This window comes from Mesoplodon densirostris, chromosome 1, assembly GCF_025265405.1.
Source record: "Mesoplodon densirostris isolate mMesDen1 chromosome 1, mMesDen1 primary haplotype, whole genome shotgun sequence".
NCBI classification, from domain to species: Eukaryota; Metazoa; Chordata; class Mammalia; order Artiodactyla; family Ziphiidae; genus Mesoplodon; species Mesoplodon densirostris.
In genome coordinates this window covers 25,931,012-25,957,938 of record NC_082661.1, presented here as the reverse complement: position 1 = coordinate 25,957,938, position 26,927 = coordinate 25,931,012, and the positions used below count along the sequence as shown (strand labels likewise).

At 46.1% G+C, this 26,927-nt stretch overlaps 1 protein-coding gene across 1 annotated transcript; it reads left to right on the top strand.

Moving 5' to 3' along the window:
* The first annotated feature begins 555 nt into the window (after positions 1 to 555).
* GSTO2 (glutathione S-transferase omega 2) lies at positions 556 to 16,621 on the top strand. Its single transcript, XM_060103777.1, has 5 exons — positions 556 to 650; positions 2,309 to 2,531; positions 3,480 to 3,581; positions 14,900 to 15,006; positions 16,462 to 16,621. Exons 1-5 carry the CDS (start codon positions 592 to 594, stop codon positions 16,619 to 16,621), a joined length of 651 nt encoding a protein of 216 aa, XP_059959760.1. The 5' UTR covers positions 556 to 591.
* Positions 16,622 to 26,927: the final 10,306 nt, after the last annotated feature.

Genomic DNA, 26,927 nt, shown 5'->3' with positions numbered 1-26,927 from the left:
CCCCACTCCTACTACGGCTTCTGAATCTGGGGCTATGTCTGCAGGTTGAATAATCCTAGCTGCCATCCTGGATCACTCCCCCTGTACCTCGCCACTGCCCTGTTGCTGCGAAGCTGAATTTCGGGCAAGAGGGGAGATCCAGAGGAGCGCTGCTGTCCTTGGAGCCTGCAGTGGCGGCAGCAAGCCACATGGCCACGACTGTGAGTGTGGGTCGCTAAGCAGACGCCAGGAGAGCGTGAGGGACGACGATGCGACCAGGACCTTGGGGGAAGGTGAGTCCTCTTGACAGCTGTCCGCGGGCTGGGGTCGCCCCGTGGCTGGATGTTGGCTCTGGTGAGGCGGCTGCCAGCCTTGACCTCCAGACCAGCGTGGCGAGCAGGGACAGGGTTCCTCCGCACAAAAGCCACGTGCAAAAAAAAAGGTGTCTTCTGTGGGACACGGGAGGCGGAGCACCCGCGACCCTCTTGGGGTCCTGGGGAGGCGAGTGAGCCCCTCTCCCCTCTGGGCTAATCCGCCTCCCTGTATCCCCCTCCGCCTGCAGGGAGCGCCCCACCAGGTCCTGTCCCAGAGGGCCTGATCCGCCTCTACAGCATGAGGTTCTGCCCCCACGCGCACAGGACGCGCCTGGTCCTCCGGGCCAAAGGCATCAGGTGAGAAGCAGGGGGGCCCCCATAGGCGCGTGGGAACGTCTAATATCTGGGGAGCCCTGCTCAGATTTCAGAGGCTCTCTGTGCCTTTCTTCTGAGGCAAAGTCAATAAACGGTTAGCAAAGGACAGGTTCTTGAGAGTGCCGTCCTGAAATGCAGAGACAGGCCTGTGCAGGAGACTTTTAGGACAGCTCAGAGTAAACTGAATGATGGCTGGGTGAGCTGGTTCCTCCCCTAGAGCTTGTGAAGAAAGGCACCACGGAGGCTACCGGGGCCTTCTCTGACTGCTCCGTCCAGTGTAAACCCCACCCCACCCCAGGCGTCTTCAGGTCAGTTCTGTTCTCTTCATTGCGCTTGCAATGTTTTCTTATTTGTTTATCCATCTTTCCTTTACATCTCCCAGCCCCTCCCCCAACACACATAGAAACACACACTGACACACACACAAATGTAAGTTCTTGAAGGTAGGGACTTGTCTCTCTTGTTCATGGGCCAGAAGAGAGCCTGGCACGTAGTAGGTGCTTAAAACTATTTTTTGAATGAATGAACAAATAGTTCCAAACAGTGAACTAGAAGGAACTGCTATCAAAGAGGTGTCTTGAAGTTTCCCACACACCTGATAAACAGGTACACACCCGTCCAGAAGGAATTTTGCAAGACAAGCTCCTGCAAAGGACATCTGGATTTGGAAGGCAGAGCAACTTTGCTGGAATGTGGATGGCTGGATGGACCAGCTCAAAGCCAAGGTGTTGAGAAGTGTTACTCCAGCCTCTTGACTCTGGCCTTGGAGAATCGGTAGTTGGGGAGTTTCGGATTCATGTTAAAGAGATGCAGAGACTAATACAGAGATGTTTTAAAGAAAATTATGTAATTCTGCTGTGTGGAGTTTCTATGGCTTATATTTCCAGGTTCTTCCCTCTTGCTCAATTCTACTTGGCCTTAAGGTTACTTTTTTTTTTTTTTTTAAGAAAAATAACAATTGATGTTTTACCCCCAGTGATGAAGTGGCAGCTTAGGAACTGATGTAAATACTTCTTTGGGGCAGGGTTTCTCACCCTTGGCACTGTTGCCATTCGGAGCTGGATAGTTCTTTGCTCTGTGTGTTTGGTGAGGGAGGAGCTGTCCTGTGCACTGCTGGATGTCTAACGGCATCCCTGGCCTCTACCCGTTAGATGGCAGTAGAATCCCCCTCCCTCCAGCTGTGGCAAATGAAAAATGTCTCCGGATATCAGATTTGTACTTTCGAACTTTAAAATGTCCTGAAATCTGTGGTGCCATGGTTAAGCTTGTGAGCTCTGGGTCAGACCTCCTGGCCTCCCATCCCGGCTCTGCCACTTCTTAGTGGGTGATATTGGGCAGGAGATTCAACCACAGGGAGGCTTGTTTCTCACAGGGGCTGTGTTAAGTGTTTTCTTTGCCTCCCCTCCGTTGCTGCTCATCATGAGGAGTTAATGGGATAAGGCATCGAAAACATCGAGCACATCTTACTGCAGGAATGAAGACGATGTTGTTATGTATTTTTCTTTGTACAAACCTAAATTAAAAAAAAACTTATGGCAAATTTTAATTTTATGGGTTGATTGCTTCTGCTTTCAAGATGAGTGTCTGCCTGCCTAAGCCTTTCAGTTTTGTTCTGTCCTGTTTTCCCTTTGCTTTGTAAGACATGAAGTCATCAACATTAACCTGAGAAACAAGCCTGAATGGTTCTTTACAAAGCACCCTTTTGGCCAAATTCCTGTCCTGGAGAACAGCAAATGTCAACTGATCTATGACTCTGCCATTGCTTGTGAGTACCTGGATGACGCTTACCCTGGAAGGAAGCTGTATCCATGTGACCCTTATGAGCGAGCTCGCCAAAAGATGTTATTGGAGCTATTCTACAAGGTATATCCAATTTTTTTTAAAAGCCACTTACACTCTGTTTTACTTTGTATGTCTTTCCCAAACTCCAATCCATTTTAAAAGTCAAATCGTTGGTGAAATTGATATGTTTTAATACATATGTGTGCCTTAGGAGGATAACTGGTGTGGAATTATAGTGAAGCTGGGACCTCTGATATTAAAGGTTAAAGGCTTAGCCGATAGGTACTTTTCCATTTGAACTAGCAGTCTCAAGAGTTACGGCTATGGCATAGTTATGACTGTGTAACTTGAGACAGGAGGATTGAAAGAATTGAAAACTGGTGATACTTTAAAGGAAACATTTCCAAGATCCCAGGTTAAAAAAAAAAAAAATTGGGGTGTGAAAAAGGTAATGCACAGAAGGAGATTGGCCTTTATGGGGAACAAGAGTGCCAACCATCCAGGAAATGTGTAGAAGAGAGAAAAGGGGGCACCTGTTGATAGTGGGAGAGAATATGATGGAGAAATTTTAAGACAGTTCTCTTTGAAAAGAAACAAAAATAACTCAGTGATATTAATAGCTGATGTCTGTTGAGCACTTGTGATGTGCCAAGCACTGTTCTAACTACCTTATAAAGGTTAACTCGTTTAAGCCTCACCACTGCCTTTTAAAGTGGGTATTATTATTGCTCCATTCCTCAGATGAGAACACTGAGGCTTAGAGAGGGTAAGTGCCCTACCCAAGATTGTACAGCATGGAAATAGCTGACCAAGTTAGGAGCACCGGAGAGCCCCCTCTAAAACACCTTGTTTACCAGGGTGCTGTGACAAGTGGATTCCTGAAACCACAGAGGTGGCCCTCAGAGGGAGCTGGGGAGCCTGGATGTGGGTGTTGGCCTGTTCAGCTGGAGTGACAAAGCTCTGGCTGCATTTTTAGGCAGAGCAGGAGCCCTCAGACTTCTCCACTAAGAACCTGTGTCCTCTGATCAGGTCCCACATTTGACCAAGATGTGTCTGATAGCATCGAGACGTGGGAGAGAACGCGTTGATCTGAAGGTAGCCCTGCGTCAGGAGTTCTGCAACCTGGAAGAGGTACAAAATGGGCCCCCCTCCTGGCCAGATGCAGTGGAAGAAGTGATGCGGGTCCCCACCCTGGTCACCCTGGCACCCTCCACTTTCACAGATTTATTCTTTTCCTGCCAGACTTTGATAAGTTCAGTTACTAGGCATCTGATTTTAACCTGTGGGTACTTGCCCTCTGCTAACCTGCTCTGGAACTTTCCTTGAAAATCTGGCAAGGAGTAAGGCAGGGCATGTGATGAATTTCTTCCTTTGCCAGAATCACCACATTCCTTAAGTATCTATGCATGGATCCTCTAGCTTCTGCCACTGAGTCCAAGGTCTATGTTGGTTAGAGATTGTGTTCAGCTGCTAGTAAAAGGGACCTAACCACTGTAAATTTGTCCTTGAAGGATTTATTCTTACACACACACACACACACACACACACACACAGAGAGAGAGAGAGAGAGAGAGAGAGAGAGAGAGAGAGGTAAGGTAGTACAGGGCTGTTTTGATGCCTTCTTCATGAAGTTACCAGGGACTGAGGCTTTTTCTCTCTTCCTGTTCTGTTATTTTTGGTGCAAGGCTTATATCCTCAAAATAACAAGATAGCTGCTAGAATTGCAGCCATCACATCCAAGTTCCAGGTCACAGAAAGGACAACAGAAAGGAAAAAATGGCAAAAGGCCATACTACTATAAAGGCTTTCCTAAAAGTCCTACCCCATGACTACTTAAATCTGATTGGCCAGAACCTAGTTGTAGAGTCATAAGTATCTGCAGGGGAGGCTGGGAAATTTAGTCTTTTAGCTGGGAACACCCTGCATAAAATCAGAGTTCTATAATCAAGAAAGAAGGGGAGGGCTTTCCTGGTGGAGCAGTGGTTGAGAGTCCACCTGCCGATGCAGGGGACACGGGTTCGTGCCCCAGTCCAGGAAGATCCCACATGCCGTGGAGCGGCTAGGCCCGTGAGCCATGGCCGCTGAGCCTATGCGTCCGGAGCCTGTGCTCCGCAACGGGAGAGGCCACAACAGTGAGAGGCCCACCTACTGCAAACAAAAAAAAGAAAAAAAAAAAAAGAAAAAAAGAAAGAAGGGGAAAGTGTCTATGGGTAAGCAAGGAGCAATGACTGTTATCAGATCCTCCATTAATCTGGCAGTAATGGGGAATTTCCTGGTGGTCCAGTGGTCCAGTGGTTAGGACTCTGCACTCTCACTGCTGAGGGCCTGGGTTCAATCCCTGGTTGGGGAACTAAGATCCCACCAGCCCTGTGGTGAGGCAAAAAAAAAAAAAAAAATCCAGCAGTAATAGGGCTACTTACCCTGTACATCTAGAATAACCTGGAAGGCGGTTCTTTGACTTCCTTTATCTTTGTTCCAGAAACTGATAAATTCCCCCTATGGGTGGGTTGTAGTTCTTTTGGCAGCCAGAGAATGCTATTTTTATCCCCTTAAGGGAAGGCTGATAACTAATATGCTTCCATTTGACCTTTGTTAAGTGGAAGCAGTTCAGTTTATTTACAATTCCAGCTGCCTATCTTAGATTTATACAGTTGCAGTATTTCTGGATGATGAATAGTCATGTGTAAGAAATGTCAGCCTTTGGTCCTGAGAATACAGACTGTGGTCCTGACTCCAAGGAGGCAACTAGGATGAGGTAGACTTTTAGATCCTAGACTTGGCTTTACTAGATGACAAAACCTTTGGCAAGGTTCTGGACCTCTCTGTGCCTTGGTTTCCACATTTATAGAATGAGGGAGTGTTTTAAAACAGAGAGTTTCTGGGTTCTACAGAGGGACCACTGAGTAGGGGAGGTCTGGTGGGTGGTTCCAAATCCTGCTTCAGCCAGACCAGCCCCGCTCTTATCACCGGATTTAACAAGACATCCAATAAGCTGGAATTTGGAGAGGGAGGGGGACCTGTGCTTTCAAAAAGAAGTTTGAAAGCTCTTGGCCCACAGAGAATGTTTAAGGTCTTTATTTCAAAGATTAGCTGAACTAATTTTATCATGTCTGGTTACCTTTTTACAGTTAATTCCTGGGCCAGGGAAAGGAGCTGGGAAACAAAACCCTTTAAATTCAGAGATAATTAAAAACACATTTCGAACTGTGTTCCTCCTACTCTGTGTTTGGATGATGGATGAACTTTGAAAATTACAGATTGCTAAAGAAACGTATAATATTACGATGGAGGCACAGTTCTTTAGCTGGGTTCTTCCAGGGGAAGTGAATCTGCATTTTTGTGCCAGGCATGATGCTACAGGTGCTTTGCATACATCCTCTCATTTAATCTTGCCAACAACCCTGTCAGATCTAATAAATAGCATCAGTGAAAGCTACCTAAACCAGGGCTAGTTTAAGGACCACTGAGTATTCAGCATTGTTCTACCAGATTTGAATGTAGCTTTTGTCCCCTAAAATGTTAGCAGGAATTATAACTACAACAAAGGCAATATCAGAATCTGAAACATGCCCACTGAGCTTGAATTATTTGATTCATTCCTCTCAATACCGGTGTATTGACTCTAGGAGATTCTAGTGAAATTGGAACTTGTCCGAATAATTCTAATAGAGATGGTCCCTCTCTATTAATAGAGATGACATGTACAATTTTTTTTCACATGGTTTTGTACAATCAGGATTTTCTGTGAGTTGAAAATATCTTAAATATCCTTGGGCTTTCTGAGTGATAAACAACTTAAGAGACCAATGTATAATTTTCTGCTGCGTTATCCTCAAGCAAACGGCTCAGTTTAACTTTTGCAGCCTTACACTCTGACATTTTCTTCTTTTGAAATAAATGCCCTGTCTGACTTTTAAATTTTTCTTTAAAAAAAAGTTTCATCGAAATTAAAGGCTTATTGTGCTTGTTATATAACCATATTTTTCTATGTTATTTTTACAATTCTTTGAGATACATTACTGCTGTTTTTCTCTCTAACCAGCAGGCTCCCCACTTGCTTTCCTGTTCTGAACATTTTCCTGAGTTTTAAAAACTGCTGGGCTGCCCTTCTCTAACCACACGTTCTGTCTTCAAACCTATTGGCTAGTCTTTACTGAATCATTCATCTCAGCAGCGTAATTTTTTTAAGCTTTAGATTTTTAATCTTTATTACTGACTTTCATTTCAAAATAGCACCTGATCCCACCTTTCTTTTATCTTTGTGGATTGGAATGTTGGCAGAACCTTTCAGCTGTTCTTTTTTCGGGTGGCAGTGCCTTCATTCTAAATATTTTCATTATGGAAGTAGTCCAATCAAGTCCAAGTGCAGTGAAGGACAGGATTCAGCCAGATTACAGTCACTCCCCATTTCTTCCAAACCCTCCCAGTTATAGGCAACTACTAATTTACTTTCTTTCGCTATGGATTTACCTGTTTTGGACATTTCATATACGGAATCATTTAACGTTAGCCTTCCATGTGTTTCTTTTACTTAGTGTAATGTTTTCAAGTTTCATGCTTCATTCCTTTTTATGGCTTAGTAGTATTTCATTGTGTGGATACACCAATCTTGTTTATCCACGCATCAGTTGATGGATACTTGGGTTGTTTCCACTTTTTGACTCTTATGAATAGTGTTGCTGTGAACATTCATTTATGAGATTTTGGCTCGGACATGTGTTGTCAGTTCTCTTGGATTTGTTAGCTAATTCAGCATGTCCACCTACGTGCCATTTTTTGGTTGTAATCACCATTCCTCCACACTGGGGAACTGGTTATCTTCTAGTCACCGTGGCTACTTGAGCAGTTTTAGTGCTGCTAGTTTGGTAACTTAATTCATTGTCCAATTCTGACAGCTGCTTTCTAGGTAAACTAATATTTGCTGTATTTCTTTTAATAAACTTCCTCTATACCTTCTCCCACCATGTAAACAATAGAATAATAGTTCTTCTTGTTATTTAAAATTTAATTTTACTCATCTTTGATTATAAAGTAATACTTGTTCATTAGAGAAAGTTTGGAAAATACGGAAAAATATAGAAACTAAGAAAAGAAATTCATAATCCCACTACCCAGAAACAACCACTGTTATTATTTTTTTCTCTCCTTTTCTTATGTATATTATTATGTAGTTGAAATTGTACTGTATATAGAACTTGGTTACCATTATGACCTAAGGATTTTCCCCATATTTTAATAAACTCTAGAAATGCTTATTTATGGGTATAAGGGTGTTTATTAGAGTAGCCTTATTTGTTATGGTGAAAAATTATAAACCTTAATGTACATTAGATAGAGAATGGTTAAATGAAGGCTTTGAAGCCTGGTGGCGCAGCGGTTAAGAATCCGCCTGCCAATGCAGGGGCCACGGGTTCCAGCCCTGGTCCGGGAAGATACAACAAGCCGCGGAGCAACTAAGCCTGTGCACCACAACTACTGAGCCTGTGCTCCAGAGCCCACAAGCCACAGCTACTGAAGCCTACACGCCTAGAGCCCGTGCTCTGCAGCAAGAGAAGCCACCACAATGAGCAGCCCGCGCACAGCAACAAAGACCTAACGCAGCCAAAAATAAAATAAATAGAATTTTAAAAATTTATAAAAAAAAGAATGAGGTAGATCCACGTGTACTGAGATGAAAAGATTGCCTAGAAATATTAAATGAATTACACAGTAATACAAGTGATATGATCCAATTTTGTAGAAGAAAACAAAACTTAACTATAAATGCATATATATATATACATGTAAATAAACGCCTGGAAAAATGTCTGGAGAGACACACATCAGACTCCTACTGGTGACTGCTACTGGGAAGGGGATTAGCACTGGGGTGGGAAAGAAAAGTGGTTAAGAGCAGGGATAGGGAGGGAGAGTCTTTACCTTTTATACTGCTTTCTGTGTTTGAATTTTTTTTAAATAATGAGAATGTATTTCTCTATTAGATGTGTAATTATTAAAGATGGAAAAAATCACTTTTCATTCTGCATAATTTGCCATATGTATAAGCCATAGTTATTTATCCAGCAACACTCATTCGAGTTATTTAGTTTGTTTCAGTTGCTTACCATTGTGAATGATGCTGCCAGGAACAGCAGCTTCTTTGCATAAAAATCCTTTTCTCTTATTTTAGAATATGTCCTTAGGCTGCACTTCCAGGAATAGAGTTACCAGATCAAGGGGTATGACCACTTTAGAGGCTGGAGCTGGATGTTACTAAACTGCTTCCTCCAAGATATGTGCTGTATACCCCCCACCCTCAGTGTACGGAAAATGCCCTTTGTATCATCCATCCCCTTTTCACTGTTGGGAGATTTCATTTTAAAAGATATTTGCCTGTTTTGAGAAACAGTAGTTTCTCATCGTTGATTTAATGTATATTTCTTTGATTGCTAGTGAGGTGGTAGATTTTCCCCCAAAGTATTCCATCTCTTGGTGTTTTATTTATGAAAGTGGTCTACTACCCATCTGTTTGTCAAGGTCTTACTGATTTTCCTTGTTGATTTGTTTTTTTTTAGAGTTCCTTATATATAAAGGATATTGGCCTGTTTTTAAGGCACATTTTTTGGTTTTGTTTTAACTTTTTGTCTTTGTTTTGTACATATATAAATATAACATTATTGTTCTATAAGTCTTTCCTGTTGTGATTTCTTATACTTTTATACATAGGAAATCCTCTCCTCCTTCAGAGATTTGATATTCATTTATATTTTCATCCACCACCCATCACCTAAAAGATATTTGACTTGTCAAGACTTACCCGACTAGCTTTTCCCCCCTACTATCTTACAAATATATCTTGACAAAAGAATTAAGCCCATGAAAAGGATTCCAGGATAGAATTTTCAGGGTGGTCCTTTGATCCCCCCAAGTGTTGACAGATTGCATTCCAGATCCTCACAGGGAGCTCCAGGTTGTAAGTGGTGGTCAGTAGGAGGGCCGTGTTCTGCACAGACCCTACTTCTCAGGCTTCTTTCTAGAGAAGTGGCTTTATTTATACTCTAAGTTTGTTCTCTACCCTTGGTTTGTTTTAAAGGGAATCAGTTCATCTTCGTTAGCTCAGCCTCAGCTATAGTATGTCAGTGTAGCAGGGACCTGAAATGTGAAATCTTGAGAATCTCCCCCTTATCTTATATGAACTTATAAGATTTCTGCCCTGGAGTTGAGTACTTTGCTTCTGCTTCTGGATAAGGGCCTGCATTGCTGATGTACCGGCAAGTGGCTTTGTGTATTTTATTGCGGGAGGGGGGTCTGCTTCATTTTTTTTTTTAAATAAATTGCTATTTGATTTTTTTAAATTTATTATTTATTTATTTACTTATTTATGGCTGCACTGGGTCTTTGTTGCTGCATGGGGGCTTTCTCTAGTTGCGGCGAGCGGGGGCTACTCTTCATTGCGGTGAGCGGGCTTCTCACTGCGGTGGCTTCTCTTGTTGCGGAGCACGGGCTCTAGGCACGTGGGCTTCAGTAGTTGTGGCCCGCGGGCTCAGTAGTTATGGTGCACGGGCTCAGTTGCTCCGCGGCATGTGGGATCTTCCCGGACCAGGGCTCGAGCCCGTGTCCCCTGCGTTGGCAGGCAGATTCTTAACCACTGTGCCACCAGGGAAGTCCCGGGTCTGCTTCTTAAGAACTATTTCCATCAAGAAAAACCTCTTTCTTCCTCCTCCAACCAGGACAGCAGCACCCGCTGAGAGCCACCAGGCTGTCCTGGTTAGAAGTCCGGGATTTGTCGGCTGTGGTGTAAATGACCACGTGCAGGGCAGGTGGCTAAGTCAAGGCCTAAAGTGCAGTTATTGAAGCTGCACTTGAGAGTCCAAGATTGTAGACTGAAGAAGCTTTTTAGAATGCCTGGTTTGAGGAAGTCTGGGCTTTGCTTCTCTTTACAATCTTGCTCCTTAAAAAATTTTTGCAGATTTCCTTTTCCTCCTTGTTGAATCTCTTGGCGGGGAAGCCCCGGCCAGTGAGCCTCACCACGATGGCCAGGAGGGAGAGCCCCGCGCCCTTCTTCCTTCTACGTGCGCTCTAGCACGAACCTCCTTTCGTCCGCCTGGGGGAGCCCAAGAGGCCTTCGCAGTAAATGAGTGGCCCTTCCAGGCTTTTCAAGTTTGGGGTGAAAGTAGCGGTACTCAGGTCTCACCAAGCAGTCCCTCTCTCTTGATTGGCATGCTCACTCCTAATCCCCTGTCACATCTAAAAGCAAGACAATGATCTGTAGTCATTTTTCAGTGAACTGGAGAACAGAAAAGTTTTAAAAATAGAGTTTTCTACTATTCCAGAACATCAAATGGCTTTCCCTAAAATATCTCAATTCTTAATCTGAATTGAAGATGTGTTAACACTTCAAGGAAGCCTGAGGGCTTGAAGCTAGAGCCTCAGTTGCCTCCTCAGGCCATGCATGGCCTTGTGGGGATGTCTAGGGCCTTGGTGGAAAAGTGTCTTCTCTCAGCAGGCCATCTTGCCTTGCTTGATGATACCAAGGACAATAGTTCTGAGAGTGAGGGAGTCCATCATGAGAAAAGCGATTCAACATTAAGAATGGCCAATATCATTATATGTGGCAGGTGGGTGACAGGAAAAACTCAAAACAGAGTTTTTAAAAATGACATTGGATATTAACATAAGCACCGCTGAGTGGGTCGAGGTATAGCCACAGCTTCCTGTTCTGTTTCTGATGACAGCACACTTAGGAACGATAAGACATTGGACATTAAGACTGTCGGTTTATTTTTACTTCTGAGTATCTGAAAAGTTGTCAGAGCAGCTAATTGGCTGTAAGCAAGGGACTTAGTTTAAACTGAGATCACAGAAGAACTCTTTTGAGTCAAGTTGCCTGAAGACCTTCTTATCCATGGAATGAAACAGGAAGGAGAGAATCTTTGAAAAGCTCTTTTGCCATGATTGTGTCACATCTCTTGGTTAGTTAGCTGCTCTGGCAGAGCCCCTGACAGAGAGTCTGAGCAAGAAGAAAATTGAGGGGGAAGTTCTCACAGGGACGCTCAGAGCTGAGCCAGTCCTTGGATGTAGAGGGAAAGAGGCTTTCAGAGTTTGCTGATTCTAAGCTTTTTGCTGCTACATACATTTTAAGAACAGGCAAAGAATTCACAAGAGACTTGGGGAAGCCTCTGTGATTAGAGTCATCATACATACCTATTTGAAGTTGAATGACACAGGGTTGATACTAGTCTGGGACTTAGGAGAATGGTGTTTTTGTCTCAGCTCTGGCACTAACCAGAGAGCCCTCTTACTTCTCTGGGTTGGAGTTTCCTCCTCTGTAAGCAAGAGTCTCTTGTGCTTCCACGCAGGAGACAAGAATCAGCTCACCAGCATGTTTTCCTCTCCACTTGAACTGCCAGGAAACTCAAGTCAAATCCAAAGCTTTATTTATTAAAGAACTCTGCAGGAGCCTTGGCTTGATATCTTGAGACCATTTCCCTTCCTTATTTTGACCTTCTGTTCTAACTTTTACTTCCCCTGATCTTAGCATGTTATTATTTTTCATATTTAATATTTTAGTGTACACGTTTTTGTACACTGCAACTCTAATCCTTTGTGTAATGAGCATGGTATAAATAAATGGAAAAATGGAAGGGGAGTCACACTAGAAGAATCCCAGTGGCCCTTCCAGTACTGAAGTTCTGTGATTCTAAGGGGACAAGTCATTTCACGTGTCCGGAAAGTCTCAGGTTTGCAGAGGAGGGAGCTCTCCTACTGAAGATCCTAAAGATGGTAATAAACCTCCAAGGAGGCCTGGCCACGTTGTGCTCCTGGGTTACTGCAATGTGTCTGTAGGGGAGCCAGCACTTTGTGCTGGTTTATAGGAAGGCTGCTTTTCTCTTGGGATTTTTGACTTGCTCTGTATGAAATCTGGTGGAGAAATGCCTGTTTGAGGCAGGGCTCAAGAATCTACAGCTGTATCAAGAACTCCAAGGAATTTTGATGTCACACTTGGATTAAAGAAAGTCCGAGGGAACGTGTAAATGTATTTCAGGGGCGAGGGAGAGGCTGGCAGAAGGTAATTGATGCCTCGTTCATTTCATCCATATGCTTATCTTGACTTTTTATTGTACCAAGCACCTTGATAAGGCTTAAACTGCTTTATGAGTGTTTATATAAAAATTGATTGTATCTATAAGATCGTATATATTCAAAGGCATACTCCTACTCCGAGTAAATGAAAAGCTTGAAAAATGTATCATCATGGGTTCTGGTACATGTCCATATGTGGTCTGTTTTGATAAGGACTTTCTCAAGAGTACCTCTGCTCTGTAAAGCAGAAGAGTTATATAGAAGTTCCAGAGTCGATCAGTTTAGACTCAGTTCTCGTTTATGCCATGAAAGGCCAATAAGAAGATGGAGGTATACGTTTCAAAGCCAGTGATAAAAGTTAGGGTGATTACTATCTGTTTCTGAACATAAAGAAGGTTTGGGGCTTTCTGGAATCCATAAAAACTGAACCATTTGTTCCTTTCCCCTGTAAATCAGGACTTATTTACACATGACTGAAAATAGCATCTGTTTTGAGTTTTCATTGGCCAGATTCTTCCGCTTTAGTACCATCTTGTGAGTTTCTTCGAACAAAGTGATGCCACCTAACATTTTTTCAGACTTTCAGGACACTAGTCAGGGGGGTCTCCTCTGTGCCATACTGGGAGGTAATGAAGACATAGACTTTAGGGCACCAAGATTTGCTTTCTCCTCTGAGAAGGGTGGCAGGTGGAGGATCCCATTGATCTTTTCTGTTGGGGAAGGATTTGCTTTCTGTAGATGTAACCTCTGGGGGGTCTCTGTGCTTTCTGATCGTGAGAGCTCATGTATATTCATGCATGATTCCGTCACTCCTCACCATAACCTCTGAGGAGGGCACTAACATTACCACCATTATACAGATGAGAAAAATGAGGCTTGGAGGAGGAGGTGGGTAAGTTGCCCTGGGTTCCATGTTGAATGAGAGGTAGAGCCCAAGGTAGGACCAGGTCTGCTGGTACCAGAGCTCATCCTTTTTTTTTTTTTTGTAAATTTATTTATTTATTTATTTTTGGCTGCACTGGGTCTTCGTTGCTGCGCATGGGCTTTCACAGGTTGCGGCGAGCCGGGGCTACTCTTCGTTGCGGTGCACGGGCTTCTCATTGCGGTGGCTTCTCTTGTTGCGGAGCATGGCTCTAGGCACGCGGGATTCAGTAGTTGTGGCATGTGGGCTCAGTAGTTGTGGCTCGCGGGCTTTAGAGCGCAGGCTCAGTAGTTGTGGAGCACGGGCTTAGTTGCTCTGCGGCATGTGGGATCTTCCTGGACCAGGGCTTGAACCCGTGTCCCCTGCATTGGCAGGCAGATTCTTAACCACTGCGCTACCAGGGACGTCCCCAGAAGTCATTCTTAACTTTAGCACGAGACTACATCATAGAGGCAACAAGCTGTCCTAGAGTACGAAGAATCAAGCCTGAGACATAAGGACACAGGAATCTAGGTCTGTGCCTACGGGGAAGTATTTAGTTGATTATGCTTTTCGTGGGTCAAAGAGAGTCTTTTGGTTGATTTAACTAGGTAACTGGCGTCATACTTTTTTCTGTGGGAAGACCTGGCCCAACAAAAACCTCTGCTAAGCACTGTTGCTTTTTAAATTCTCAAGTACCTTCCGTCCCCCACCCCCCACACTGTCTTTGGCTATCTCTCTGTCAGGAGTTTATCTGTTTTCTTGATGATTCATCTATCCGGGTTGGTTTGTCCCATTTGGGAATGCGGAAATTGTATTTTAATGTAAAAAGTTGATAGTGTTGGGTGGCCAATATGTGTGAAGTTCAAAGAGCTCAAATAAACAAAGAAAATATGATAGAAAGAGAGTGTTGGGATTTGAGCGAGCCCATTAGATAGCCCTGCTCTTCCCTGCCTTAGTTTTGAATTGATTGAGAAACAAGGCAAAAGAGGAAGATGTGTGGAGACTGTGGTGTCCCCTTTTTTACAGATAAAGTGGACCCTGGAGAATGGGAGTCACAACTGCAACAAGTGGGGTTCCTAGTGTGGCTCCTCCCTCCCAGCAGCAGGCAGTGATGGTCAGGGGCAGGGCCCCCTCTCCAGGGGCTGAGCTCATCCCTGGGAAGCTTAGCACAGGGAGGAACCTGTTCTAGGCTGAGAAGGAGTGGCTGGGCTGGGCTGTCCTTCAGAATCCTCCAGTCAGATGAGCTGCACGAATGCCCCAGGGTTGAAAGGAGGGCAGGACTGAGCACGGCCAGGAGTACGACCCTAAAGGAGGTGGAAGAAAACTCAGGAAAAGGGAAGATGCATTCACCTAACAAAATGGCAGGAGAATCAAAGTCTTGGTTCTCCTTCTTTGGGAATTAATTTGATACTTGTACTTAGTGTCTATAAATACGTTAGCATATAGGTAAGTTAACTTGCTTTTGCTCTGTTTAAACTTTCAGATTCTTGGCTATCAGAACACCATCTTCTTCGCTGGAGACTGTATATCCATGATTGATTACCTCTTTTGGCCTTGGTTTGAGCGGCTGGATGTATATGGAGTAGCCGAGTAAGACATTTAACTGTGTGGTTGTGGATTCCTAGGGTCGCCCTAGTGCTTGAGATGATCTGTGTGCCATTTGTCCTTCTCCGGACATGTGACACATGTGAATGTGAAACACAGTCGGGTTTTAAACTATGTGTTTCCTTGTTCAAAATGCATCTGTGCTCTTTTGCCACTAACTGTGGACCCAAACTTTACCCATATTTCTGCTGATAAAATTTTTTCTGTGTCCAGAAGCCTCCTGCCATGCTACAGAGCCTGCTGTCCTCAACACCCACCCAGCACAGGCCGGTGGTGAACTCAGAAGCAGGGGAAGGGTCTCAGTCACAGGGTCTTGGCGCCTTGTCTGCAGCTTCCTCGGTGGCCCTCCACCTGGTCCTGCTGTGTCACCCAGCGGATCCCACACACCTTACTCCTCACACCTTAGTTCCCCAAGGAATCTTTCCCCAGATAGGCATACCCTTCAAAAAATAAATGATTTTTAAAGTAATATATGCTTGATGTTATACAAATAAACCAAATGGCCAGCCATACGGCATGGGAGTGTAGGGATGTTGAAAGTAGAAGAAATTGCCTGGTAGACTCAGGGAGGCTTCATAGGAGCCCTGGGCAGAACATGTGCTTTGTTTCCACGATGCTCACAGGAGAGGCTGAACTTGTGCTGGCTCTGCTCTCACGCCAGCCGGTTGCATGGTGGGTGCCGGCCACTCTGGTGTTTGGGAATCCGGTCCTGCCGAGGTAGAACTGCATCTCCTTCATATTGCACACACTTGAGTCTACCCAGGAGGCATCTCCTGTGCGTCCCACTTAGGGAAGTTCAAATATAACAAACTTGGATATTTTAAACTATGTCACACCATCAACTTTACAAAAACCTGTCTCTTCTGGGAACAGAGTGTTGAACCACATATTAGGAACCCTCACCTCTTCTTCTGGATTTTACACTAACAAGTTTATTGCCTGGGCAAGTCACTTTACAGATCCTAGACCTAAACATCCTGATCGGTCTTTGAAAGGACCCAGTCAGCTCCATTATTTCAAGGTTTAATGATTGTTTTACTCATTGCTTTCCAAAAAAAGTGTTTTTGGAAACGACGTGTCTTTATTTTTTTCAAACCTCCTAAAGTAAAATCTGAGAATGACAGAAGGATGTGTCTTTCAGGGGGTTGTCTTTTTGTTGGCAAACAGTGAAGCACAGATACCTTATTTCCCCAGAGCACTCAATCCACAAGCATTTTAACTGCAGGGTTAAAAGCAACAACTTTTGCAATTCTAAAGCACACACAGCCATTCCAAGAATTAGATTTTCCTCCAGTAAGTGATTGTGCTCAGTTGATAGTAAGGTAACTGAGATAACTTTATTGCCCCAGTAAATCCATTTCTTGTAGCTTGTAAGTCTAAAAAGTGATCCATGTCCCCTTTGCCCTTTAGCTGTGCTAACGATTCTCTCCTGTCCTGCAGCTGTGTGAACCACACCCCTGCACTCCAGCTCTGGATCGCAGCCATGAAGCAGGACCCCACAGTACGTGCTCTTCTCATAGATAAGAACATCTTCCTCGGCTTCTTGGATCTCTATTTTCAGAACAACCCCGATGCCTTTGACTATGGGCTAAGTTGCTGAGCCTTGCAGTCCACCCATTCACCACCCAGAATTCCCAAGCATGTCGTGATTCTGCATCAGCACTTGTTTTGGTGCGGCAGTCAATCTCTGTTCACTGTTTTTGAGGTTCCCAATAAATATGGAGACAGAATCATTTCTGATAATCATTTGTATGGCTCCTCTAGCCCACAGCGTCCAGTGAGTCTCTAGAAATCTCCGTGCTAGATTGTCCAGGGACATTTTGAGAGCCTGTGTGCCTCCCAGTTCCATGGTTATCGACCCAGTTTGACCTCCAGGTTGTTGGTGCTGATGTTGAGGTTCAAGGCCGCCCCATCACTGATGCTTGTCACTACAGATGGCACCCTCCCCAACTTCCTGGTGAGAGAGTCGAGAGGGAAGAAAATGCTTCAAGTCCAAATACTCTCCATTTGGCAAATGAAAGCTGCAGTGCCTGTGGGTGTGCATGAGTTTCATTCTCCCTCAAAGTTTGGCTGTGGGCCCGGGAGACACCGAGGGTCCTGTGACTGAAAGAATTCCAAAGCAGGAAATGAAACACCCATTATCACCCTGGACTACCGACGTCAGAATATCACCGGTGCTGTCAGGGCTCAGGATGGCTCACAAAATGTTCTATAGCCAACATCCTGCCTTAAAAAAGGACACACATCCCAAACGCAGTCAGAGGTAAAGGTCATTCTGTTGGATTTGCGTCACAGACGCTTTCAATTCATCCCAACACATGCCTCTGGTTGCCTGTTGTGTACCAAGCCTGGGCTGTGTGGGTGATAAAGATGACAGAGATGACAAAGACACAGGAGCCCCTGATCTCTCCACTCATCTTGGTTGAGGTTTTAAACCTAGAGCTTTTAGAGCTTCTTGTCTTGAAGTGGGAATGCTTCTCTTTTTTAAAAAAATATTTTTAATTGAAGTATAGTTGGTTTGCAGTGTTGTGTTCATGTCAGGTGTACAACAAAGTGATTCAGTTCTACATGTATATATTCTTTTTCAGATTCTTTTCCATTATAGTGTATTATAAGATATTAAATAGACTTCTCTGTTCTATACAGTAGCTTCTTGTTGTTTATCAGTTTTATATAGAGTAGCGTGTATCTGTTAATCCCAAACTCCTCCTTTCCCCTTTGGTAACCATAAGTTTGTTTTCTATGTCTGTGAGTCTGTTTCTGTTTTGTAATTAAGTTCATTTGTACCATATTTTTAGATTCTACATATAAGTGATATCATATCTTTGTCTGACTTCACTTAGTATGATAATCTGTAGGTCCATCCATGTTGCTGCAAATGGCAATATTTCATTCTTTTTTATGGCTGAGTAATATTCGTGTGTGTGTGTGTGTGTGTGTGTGTGTGTGTATGGATATATATCTTCTTTATCCATTCCTCTGTTGATGGACACTTAGGTTGCTTCCATGTCTTGGCTATTATAAATAGTGCTGCTCTGAACATTGGGGTGCATGTATCTTTTCAAATTAGAGTTTTTGTTTTTCCAAGATAAATGCTCAGGAGTGGGATTGACTGCATCATATGGTGACTCTTTTTTTTTTTAATTTATTTATTTTTGGCTGTGTTGGGTCTTCGTTGCTGTGTGCAGGCTTTCTCTATTTGCAGCGAGCGGGGGCTACTCTTCGTTGTGGTGCATGGGCTTCTCATTGCGGTGGCTTCTCTTGTTGTGGAGCATGGGTTCTAGGCGAGCAGGCTTCAGTACTTGTGGCACATGGGCTTCAGTAGTTGTGGCTCATGGGCTCTAGAGCGCAGGCTCAATAGTTGTGGCGCATGGGCTTAGTTGCTCCGTGGCATGTGGGATCTTCCCGGACCAGGGCTCAAACCCGTGTCCCTGCATTGGCAGGCGGATTCTCAACCACTGTGCCACCAGGGAAGCCCCTATTTTTAGTTTTTTAAGGAACCTCCATTTGTTCTCCATAGTGGCTGCACCAGTTTACGGGAATGCTTCTCTTGGCTGGATATGGCACCTCGGCTGGCTCCGTCCAACAATGCCCACCACTGAAGACGATGAGGAGCCCCAAAGGATGGCCAGGTGTGCCAGCAGGTGGCGTAGGAGTGGGACAGCTCTGTACAATGCCATTTTATCTCAGGGTTTCAGGATCAGCCTGTGATCATTTGCTCTGTTCACACGGGATCTTTTCCCAGCCTCCAGCCATGCTGAGACCAGGCAGCGGCAGGAGTGATGTTTGGACATGTCAGTGCCCGTGGAAGAGCTGTCTGCTGCTCCTGCCTCTGACTCAGCCCAAACCAGCCCCTCTCTCCTCATGTCTCAGCCTGGCCTGGCCTGGCCTGGCCTGGCCATCTGCTGCCTCTGGGTGGATTTTGACTCATGTAAATACTTACCAGTGTGACTCCGTGCCAGTTGGACAGAGCAAGCCTGCTTGGGGAAGTAGAGGGTCTGCCAGAACAGGCGCCACTTGATGGGGCAGTCTCTGTACCATCTACTCAGGATGGGGCGCTCTGTTGCCATGGCACCCGAGCCAACACAGAATGAGGTCTGCAAGTCACATTTCCCTAGGATCCTTGCTTGGCTTCTGTGGCCTCTCCTGGGACTCAGGGATTGATCATCTTTGCAGGTGTAAATCCTGTGTGCTGGCCAGTGTTTGGCATGGCACTGAGACTGCTGTTGACTCAACAGATAAAGGCCTGTTTCTGGATGGCCAGAACCAAAGATGTTCTCTTCTGGGGCTCCACATGCTAATTCAGAAAGCTTGGAGAACCAGGAAATAAAGGATGGAGAAGAGTGTTCATGGAAAATTTGCAGGCTGGTGGCCCACAGCCCAATTTGGGATTTGAAAGCCTTTCAGCCAGGCGTGCTCTGTGCAGTTGGCAAGGGTCACCTGCACTGCCTTACACTACTTCCTTATCTTTCCTTTATGTCACCTGTCAGCCACAGAGGAATTTGAATTGTCAACCTCTGGATGAAACTAGACGCATTTAGCCTGGAGAAAAGAGGCAATTAAATAAGGCTCCATGAGGAGCTTTCATAACAACTACTTCTTTTATGGGTGGGGGTTTAAAAAAATTACATCAGGGTTAAAAGAAAAACGGTGAAAGAGAAACAGGAGGTCTTCCATCATCCCATATCTCAGAGATAACCACTTTCAACAATTGGAGAATATCTTTTTTTTTTTTTTAAGGTCCTGGATGCCAAGTCTTTTTTTTTAAATTAATTACTTAATTAATTAATTTTTGGCTGAGTTGGGTCTTCGTTGTTGTGCGCGGGCTTTCTCTAGTGGCGGCGAGTGGGGGCTACTCTTCGTTGCGGTGCATGGGTTTCTCATTGCAGTGGCTTCTGTTGTTGCAGAGCGTGGGCTCTAGGGCACACTTCAGTAGTTATGGCACATGGGGGCTCAGTAATTGTGGTGCATGGGCCTCAGTGGTTGTGGCTCAGGGGCTCTAGAGCGCAGGCTCAGTAGTTGTGGCGCATGGGCTTAGTTGCTCCATGGCATGTGGGATCTTCCTGGACCAGGGCTCGAACCCATGTCCCCTGCATTGGCAGGCGGATTCTCAACCACTGCACCGCCAGGGAAGCCCCTGGAGAATATCTTATAAAAGCATGTTCAACTATGGATTTAAGGTGAAATCTGTCCTCTATTAGAAAAAGAGAAAGACGGTTTAAACCACAGCATTGAAAGAGCTTCCTCGTCATAGATGATGATAACATCAGAACTGATGACTAGAGGCGGTCGTGTGGACTCCTTTCCTTGGTGGTTCTGGACTAGAGCGCATCTGGGCTGAGTCCAGTTACATCCTGGCACAGTGGGGGTGGGTTGGGATGGCCAGGACAGCTGGCAGTGGTTGTGCTGGGTGGTGGGGAAGGTGAGTAAATGGTACTTGAGATTCCTTCTAGCTCTAAACTTCTCTGATCTCAGACAGCAGAGTGGTTGTGTTAGAGTGGATTAAACCTACCAACAAATGGTCAGGTCCAAGGTGGAGCATCTTCACTGCTGCAGGAACTGCCCTTGGGTACCTCCACATTGCTCCTCGGAGCTTTGGTGGTGAGGGCTGTGGTGGGGTGTCTCTCCCATAACTTCTTACCTCACATCCCACCTGGTCCACATTTCCTTTGTCAAAGTCAATGATCATCTTGATGGAGGGGAAACATCGCTGCTCTGCCTTAGGCTCCCCTGTGGTTTATGTCAGCCTGGTTCCATTTATTATCAAAAGTCTACACAAACAATCAGATATCCCGCCCGAGGGGCTTCTCCCTGATTAGCCTCCAGCCCCTTCCCCGCCTTACACACACACAGCACTGGGTCCACCCAGGAGCCCCATTTCCCATTCATCTACCCCTGTGAGTCCCTGGAAGCCTGGGCATTTGGTCTTTGCAAACATTTTGCTCACATATGGCTTGTGTCAGAGCTCTTGAGCCTCTGCAAATGCTGTTTCCTCCACCCTCTAATCTTCCTCAGAGCAGCCTCCTGGTGTTTTTCTTCAACCAGCTTTTCCTCTTGCAAAGTTCAGATAAGAATTTTTCTTTGGGCAAAGAGGTGGTATACCATAGAGGATAAGAAGAGGGCTGTGTGGTCAGGTGTACCAGGTTCAGATTCTAGCTCTGCTGCTCATTAAATTCCATGGGCAAGATGCTTAATCACTCTGAGCCTTAGTTTCTTATCTGGAACATGGAACGACTAAGGACCTGTTTCATAGGGTCGTTGAAAAGTAATGGGGTCATCCATATAAGGACTTAGCACCTTCCAGGGAAATGCTCAGTGAATAGCCAACAGCCCTATAACCATGGCAAGGCTTCTGAGGATGATTAGACATGAACTCTGCATTCATTCTCCCAACACTTTGTGGAACAAGATGTCCTGCGTTGCACACAGCTTGATGCATGGTTTGGAGTTGTTTTCCTGGTTGCTTCATGTGTGCAGGTTTAGACTCAAATGACCTGTGAACCCTTTGAAGCTGGGACTATTATTCCTTCCCCCAGCCCCATTCCGTGCATCCCAAGCCTAGTTTAATATTGTGAATCATGGAATCTTGCCATGTTGCTGATGATGGTAAAATAAATACCCTCTCCTGTGTTATGGAGGAGTACTCAGAATTCAGCTTCTCTGCCCTCTCAGAGAATGTTATCATCTTACGAGGGTTAAAGTGTTAGGGATTTGAAATGCCCGCAGGCCTGCCCAGATACCAGGCAGCTTGGATGCTGCATGGAACACAAAAGCACCCGGGAACCGTGCTGCTCACGGGAAGGATGATTACACACATGCTCCTGACAAGACCTGTAGGATACGCTGCCCTGTCATTTCCTCCCAAAGATCCACCACAACCAAGAATCCCCTTGCAGACAGCAAGCAGCGTCCCCAGCCCACTTAGTAGCAGACAGCCTTCCTCAGAGGGTGTGGTTGAACAGCAACAGTCAGCTCCCTGGCGGAGAGCAAGCAGGAGGGAGCCGTTCACAGGCCCGTCAGCCAAGGAGGAAAAAGCAACTGAGGCAGGCTCTGTGCTGCCCACGCAGGGGAGTCTGAGCGTGGCACCCCTCTCCCGGCAGGCAGCACAAGACTGGGGGCCTGGGAAGCAAGGATGTCTGTTAGCAGAGGTAGCCTTTGCTAAATCTGGGTTTCTACTTCCAAAGCTGTGGAATATTTGGATTATACTCAGAGGTTTAGAAAATCTCTCAAAGGTGTGTGTGTTTGTGTGTGTGTGTGTGTGTGTTTCTGGGCATTTCTGCCAAAGGAGGAAAGTACCAGAATGAATACTGAGGAACCCTATAAATGATCAGAGCAGGAGGTATTTTAAAAATTCCATCCTGAAATAAGTGGTACTTGGCCATTCATGTGCTAAACAGAAAGACTCCCTTTGGGGACTTTATCTGGGACACTGTCCTGATAATCTGCTGGCAGCAGGGGGTGGGGTACACACAGATTTACCAGGTGCAGGGGCAGTGGGGGCTGCTAAGCCTGGAAACTGGGGTAAGAGTTAGCTGGGGCTCTGCTGAGGAAGCACTGGAGGAAGCTCTAATCTAAAGCTGGCTTTGGGTGTGTGGAGGAGGGAACCCCCCGTAGAGTCAGAACAACAGAAAGCCTTCTGTTTACCGAGTGCTTGCCATATGTCAAGCAATACTTTACATATACTAGTGATACCTCCCAGCCTTTGAGGTAAGTGCTAATTACCCCCATTTTACAGATGGGTAAACTAAGGTTTAGAGATGCAGTAAAGTGCCCAGATGTCACATGGCGAGTAATAGGCAGAGCCAGGGTTTGAATGCAAGCAGTTGACTCCAGAGGCCCTCCCCTGCTCCCCCCTCACCGATACCGCTTTGCCTCCTGCCCTCCCCGGCCTTCCCCTTCTGCTTCCCTCTCTAGACTGGGAGCTCTCTCAAGGCAGGAGTAGTGTCTCACTTGAACTTTGTTTTCCTAGCAGCTGGCACAGTGCCTGTCATATGGCAGTGACAGCCACTCAGTGTTTTGTGAAGGGGCAAATACGTGACTGGATGAAATAAGGGGTATATGGATGACATAGAAACCTGGACCCCTTCCAGGGAGCTCATTATGAGGCAGCTGTCACAGCAGTTTCCCCTGTGTGCTGTCCAGAAGAGGCACCTGGTCTCCCGAGATGCAGGGATGCCCTGCCTGGTACCCTCTCACTGGCTCTGTTGTTGCTATGGTAACTGCTGATAGAAGCGCTAGCTGTTCTGCAAAGGGACCAGGAAAGCAGAGGGGGCAGAGGAGCTAAGGAAAGATACCCCTTCCTCTTCCCTCAAGCTGGGGCCAGTGCCGCAGACCCCCTTTGGTTAGGTGCACAGACAGTTCCTGAGCATGTGCCTGGCCCCAAGCTAGGTGTGGAGGTCCTGCAGGTCCCACACTGTGTGCTGAAGGAGAACCCAGGGCAGACAGACTCATGTGTGATGGAGTGGCAGAGGAGGTACTAGAGGGACAGCCTCACGATCAATGGGAGAACCACGAAGTAGGAGTTTGGCTGTAAGGGGCCCTCCGAAGAGCAAGGGTAGAGACCTCCCTGGTGGTCCAGTGGGTAAGACTCCACACTCCCAACGCAGAGGGCCCAGGTTCGATCCCTGATTAGGGAACTAGGTCCCACGTGCCACAACTAAGAAGTCCGCAGGCCACAACGAAGACCCGGTGCAGCCAAAAGAAAATAAATAAGAATAATAGATAAATAAATAAATATTAAAACATGGGAGAAAAAGTTTTTAAAAGGAGCAAGGGTAATAACCGCTACCTTTTTTTAAAAAATTTAATTTATTTATTTTTGGCTGTGTTGGGTCTTTACTGCTGTGCGCAGGCTTTCTCTAGTTGAGGCAAGTGGGGGCTACTCTTCCTTGTGCGCCGGCTTCTCGTTGCGGTGGCTTCTCTTGTTGCGGAGCACAGGCTTCTAGGCACGCAGGCTTCAGTAGCTGTGGCATGCAGACTCAGTAGTTGTGGCGCACGGGCTGTAGGACGCAGGCTCAGTAGTTGTGGTGCATGGGCTTAGTTGCTCCGTGGCATGTGGGATCTTCCCGGACCAGGGCTCGAACCCATGTCCCCTGCATTGGCAGGCAGATTCTTAACCACTGCGCCACCAAGGGAGTTCCAACAACTGCTGTTTTTGTTGTTTATTATTCATCAAGCCCTAAGCTAAGTGCTTCACAGGTGCCCTTTACACTCAGTCTTCTCAATGGCTGTATGAGGTGGGCAGCATTATTCCCATTTTACAGGAGAAGAAACGAGGCAAAGCCATGACTCACAGAAATTATGTGACTTGCTAATAAGCAGGACGGTGGCACAGCTGGGATTTGAACACAGAGTCCAAGTTCTTAGCCCCTGTGCCCTCTGCACTGTCTGGAATCTCAGTCTCATTGATCTTTGCACGGTTTTGTCATGGGAGAAGTCTGGGTCCCTCATGGGCAGAATTTCACACTGGGCTTCCAGTTTGAGCGGGCACATGGAGATGGGGCAGGGGGACCTCCCTTCCTTGTCTCTCTCTGGTTCATTGGACACTCAGGCTGAACAATCTTGCTGCTTGAGGTCTTGTCTTGTCCTGGATGGGTGGGGCTTCAGTAGTTTCTATGCCTGGCTGATTACAAAATGCTGCAAGGAGGAAACAGATGTGTGGACGGAACTTCTTAGGAATCGTTCTGGTGGAAGTTGTGGCTATCAAGAGGGCCGAACGCCACCAACCTCCCTGGCCCTGAATCTGGCTCCACTTAAGGTTTCTGCTGCTGCATCCGCTGGCCCTGATTCCTGGGGTATCAGCAATCGGGGAGTATGTATGGGCTGACTCCTCATCTCTGGCTGGGAGATCTCGGGGCTGACCTGAAGTTCAACTCCTGGGGGGCTGACTCAGCACTAGCCATGCCTTTTGGGAGAGACCCAAGGCCAATATCCGCCTTTGGAGGCCCAGCCACTGTCCCAAGAGACTTTGGTCTAACACAGCTCAGTTCTCTGCAGGAATAGGTGAGCAATGAGGCCGGGGGTGGCTGTGTGAGTCATCTCTGGCCAGTTGGGAAGACAGGCCCAAGGGTGCCTTGGGAGAAGTGGCAGGAAGTGGGTCTTTGCTTTCTATTTCTATTTTAAACAAAGTTACCCCAAGAGAAACCTTACTGATCGGTGGGTTTTAAAGAAATAGAAAGGACTGACTTCTTCCCAACTCCCTACCCGACCCCTGTCCTGAAAATCTCACCTTAACACTTTTTTTTTTAGGTTTTCAACATATGTTTATTACATTGAAGCCTTCAGTGCTAGGATCAGGGGATGACACAGGTCAACGGATGTGAGGATGCTGAGAACTCAGATTAAGTCTCAAACCATCTGTCTCTTTAAAACATCCTCAGCTCTCTTAGGAGGAAAGGAGGAGGGGCAGCCTCCACCTGCCTAGGTCTCAGCCCGTCTGAGCAGAAACCTCAAGTGTTCACAGCAGCCACAGCTCCAAAGCAGCTGTGTTGGTGCTGAGCTGAAGGGGTGGGTGGAAGACGGACGCGGAAGTGCAGCTCAGCAGAGTTCTCGCCTTCTAAGCAGAGGGGCAGGTGTTTCCCAGCCCAAATGAGAGGGAGGGGCCTGAGCTTCCCAGGGAACTGGCTGGGGCAAGAGCAGCTGTCCTCGTGCCCCCTCCTCTGGGCCGGTCACCTTAACACTCCTCCTCTTTGATGTGGTAGGTTGTGCCACCCCTGAGGCCGTGGGGCTTCCCGCGAGTCCCCTGGTGGGCCCTCCGAGAGCCAGCCTGGCTCTGATTCCGGGGCCTTTGGGAGCCAGAACCACAGCCTCCTGCGCAGGGAGGGCAAGGGGTAGAGCAGGAAACCAGAGAAGGAGTTGGGCTTTGGGGAGGGGCCACCCGAGAGCACTTGGGGTCTCCTGAGACGGCCGCTTCTGCTGTGACATCGCCTGGCTAGCCCGGGGAAGCCTAGAGGAAGACGTGTGGACCACTTATCCCGGAGGAGTCTGGAGGCCTCTCCTCTTGCACTTTTAAGACCTAACCTTTTCCCCTTGAAAAAAGAAGTAGTACCTTTGAACACCTCTGAGGTTTATGTGGTTCCATTTTGCTGGGAGACTGTTGCTGACAGTTTTATTTTCTGTTTTCTTTCCGGGGCTGTAGAGAAACACCAAAGGGATAGAAAATGCCACTCTCACCTCTAAAGCAGGGTTGTACATGGTGCAGGAGGAAATAAGCCAACCCTGGGCTCAGATGAATTTAACACAGGCATTTGGTGACAGAATGACAGTGGTGTTGATTTGATTTTCTTTGGGGAGGCTCTTCAATTTTCCTGTGTATAAGGACAAAGTGTCTCACTTGAACTTTGTTTTCCTAGGAGCTGGCACAGTCCCTGACATATAGAAAGTGATAGTCACTCACCAAGTATTTTGTGAAGGGGCAAATACATGAATATGTGATTGGATGAATGACGGTACGAAGGGGTGTATGCATGACGCAGAAACTTGCGGCTCAAACCCAAAGCTGATCCGGCCCCTCACACACCCCCGTCGCCATGCAGGCCTCAGAGCCACATCGTTTCCCTTTCAATTACTTACCAGTCTTCATTGTTCTCTGGCTTATTTTGTGGCCATTGGTCTTGTCTTCCTAATAGGTCCAGTTCACTGGGGACAAAGCCCTTCCCTTGTCTTATATTTCTGTTCCCCACATAGCATCTGACCCAGGGTGGAACACAAGCTGTGTTTTTCAGTACTTGGTTAAAAATGGCTCTTCCTCACTCCAGAGTCATGATGATTGAATAAATCCCAGAATAAAGGGATTATTCTTATTTTTATGTTAAGATGCTTGGTGGTGAATCCATATACAGCAAGTTGGTGAGTACAGAATATAGCAATTACCAGGCGAGGATCACTTCAAAGCAGGTTTTACACAC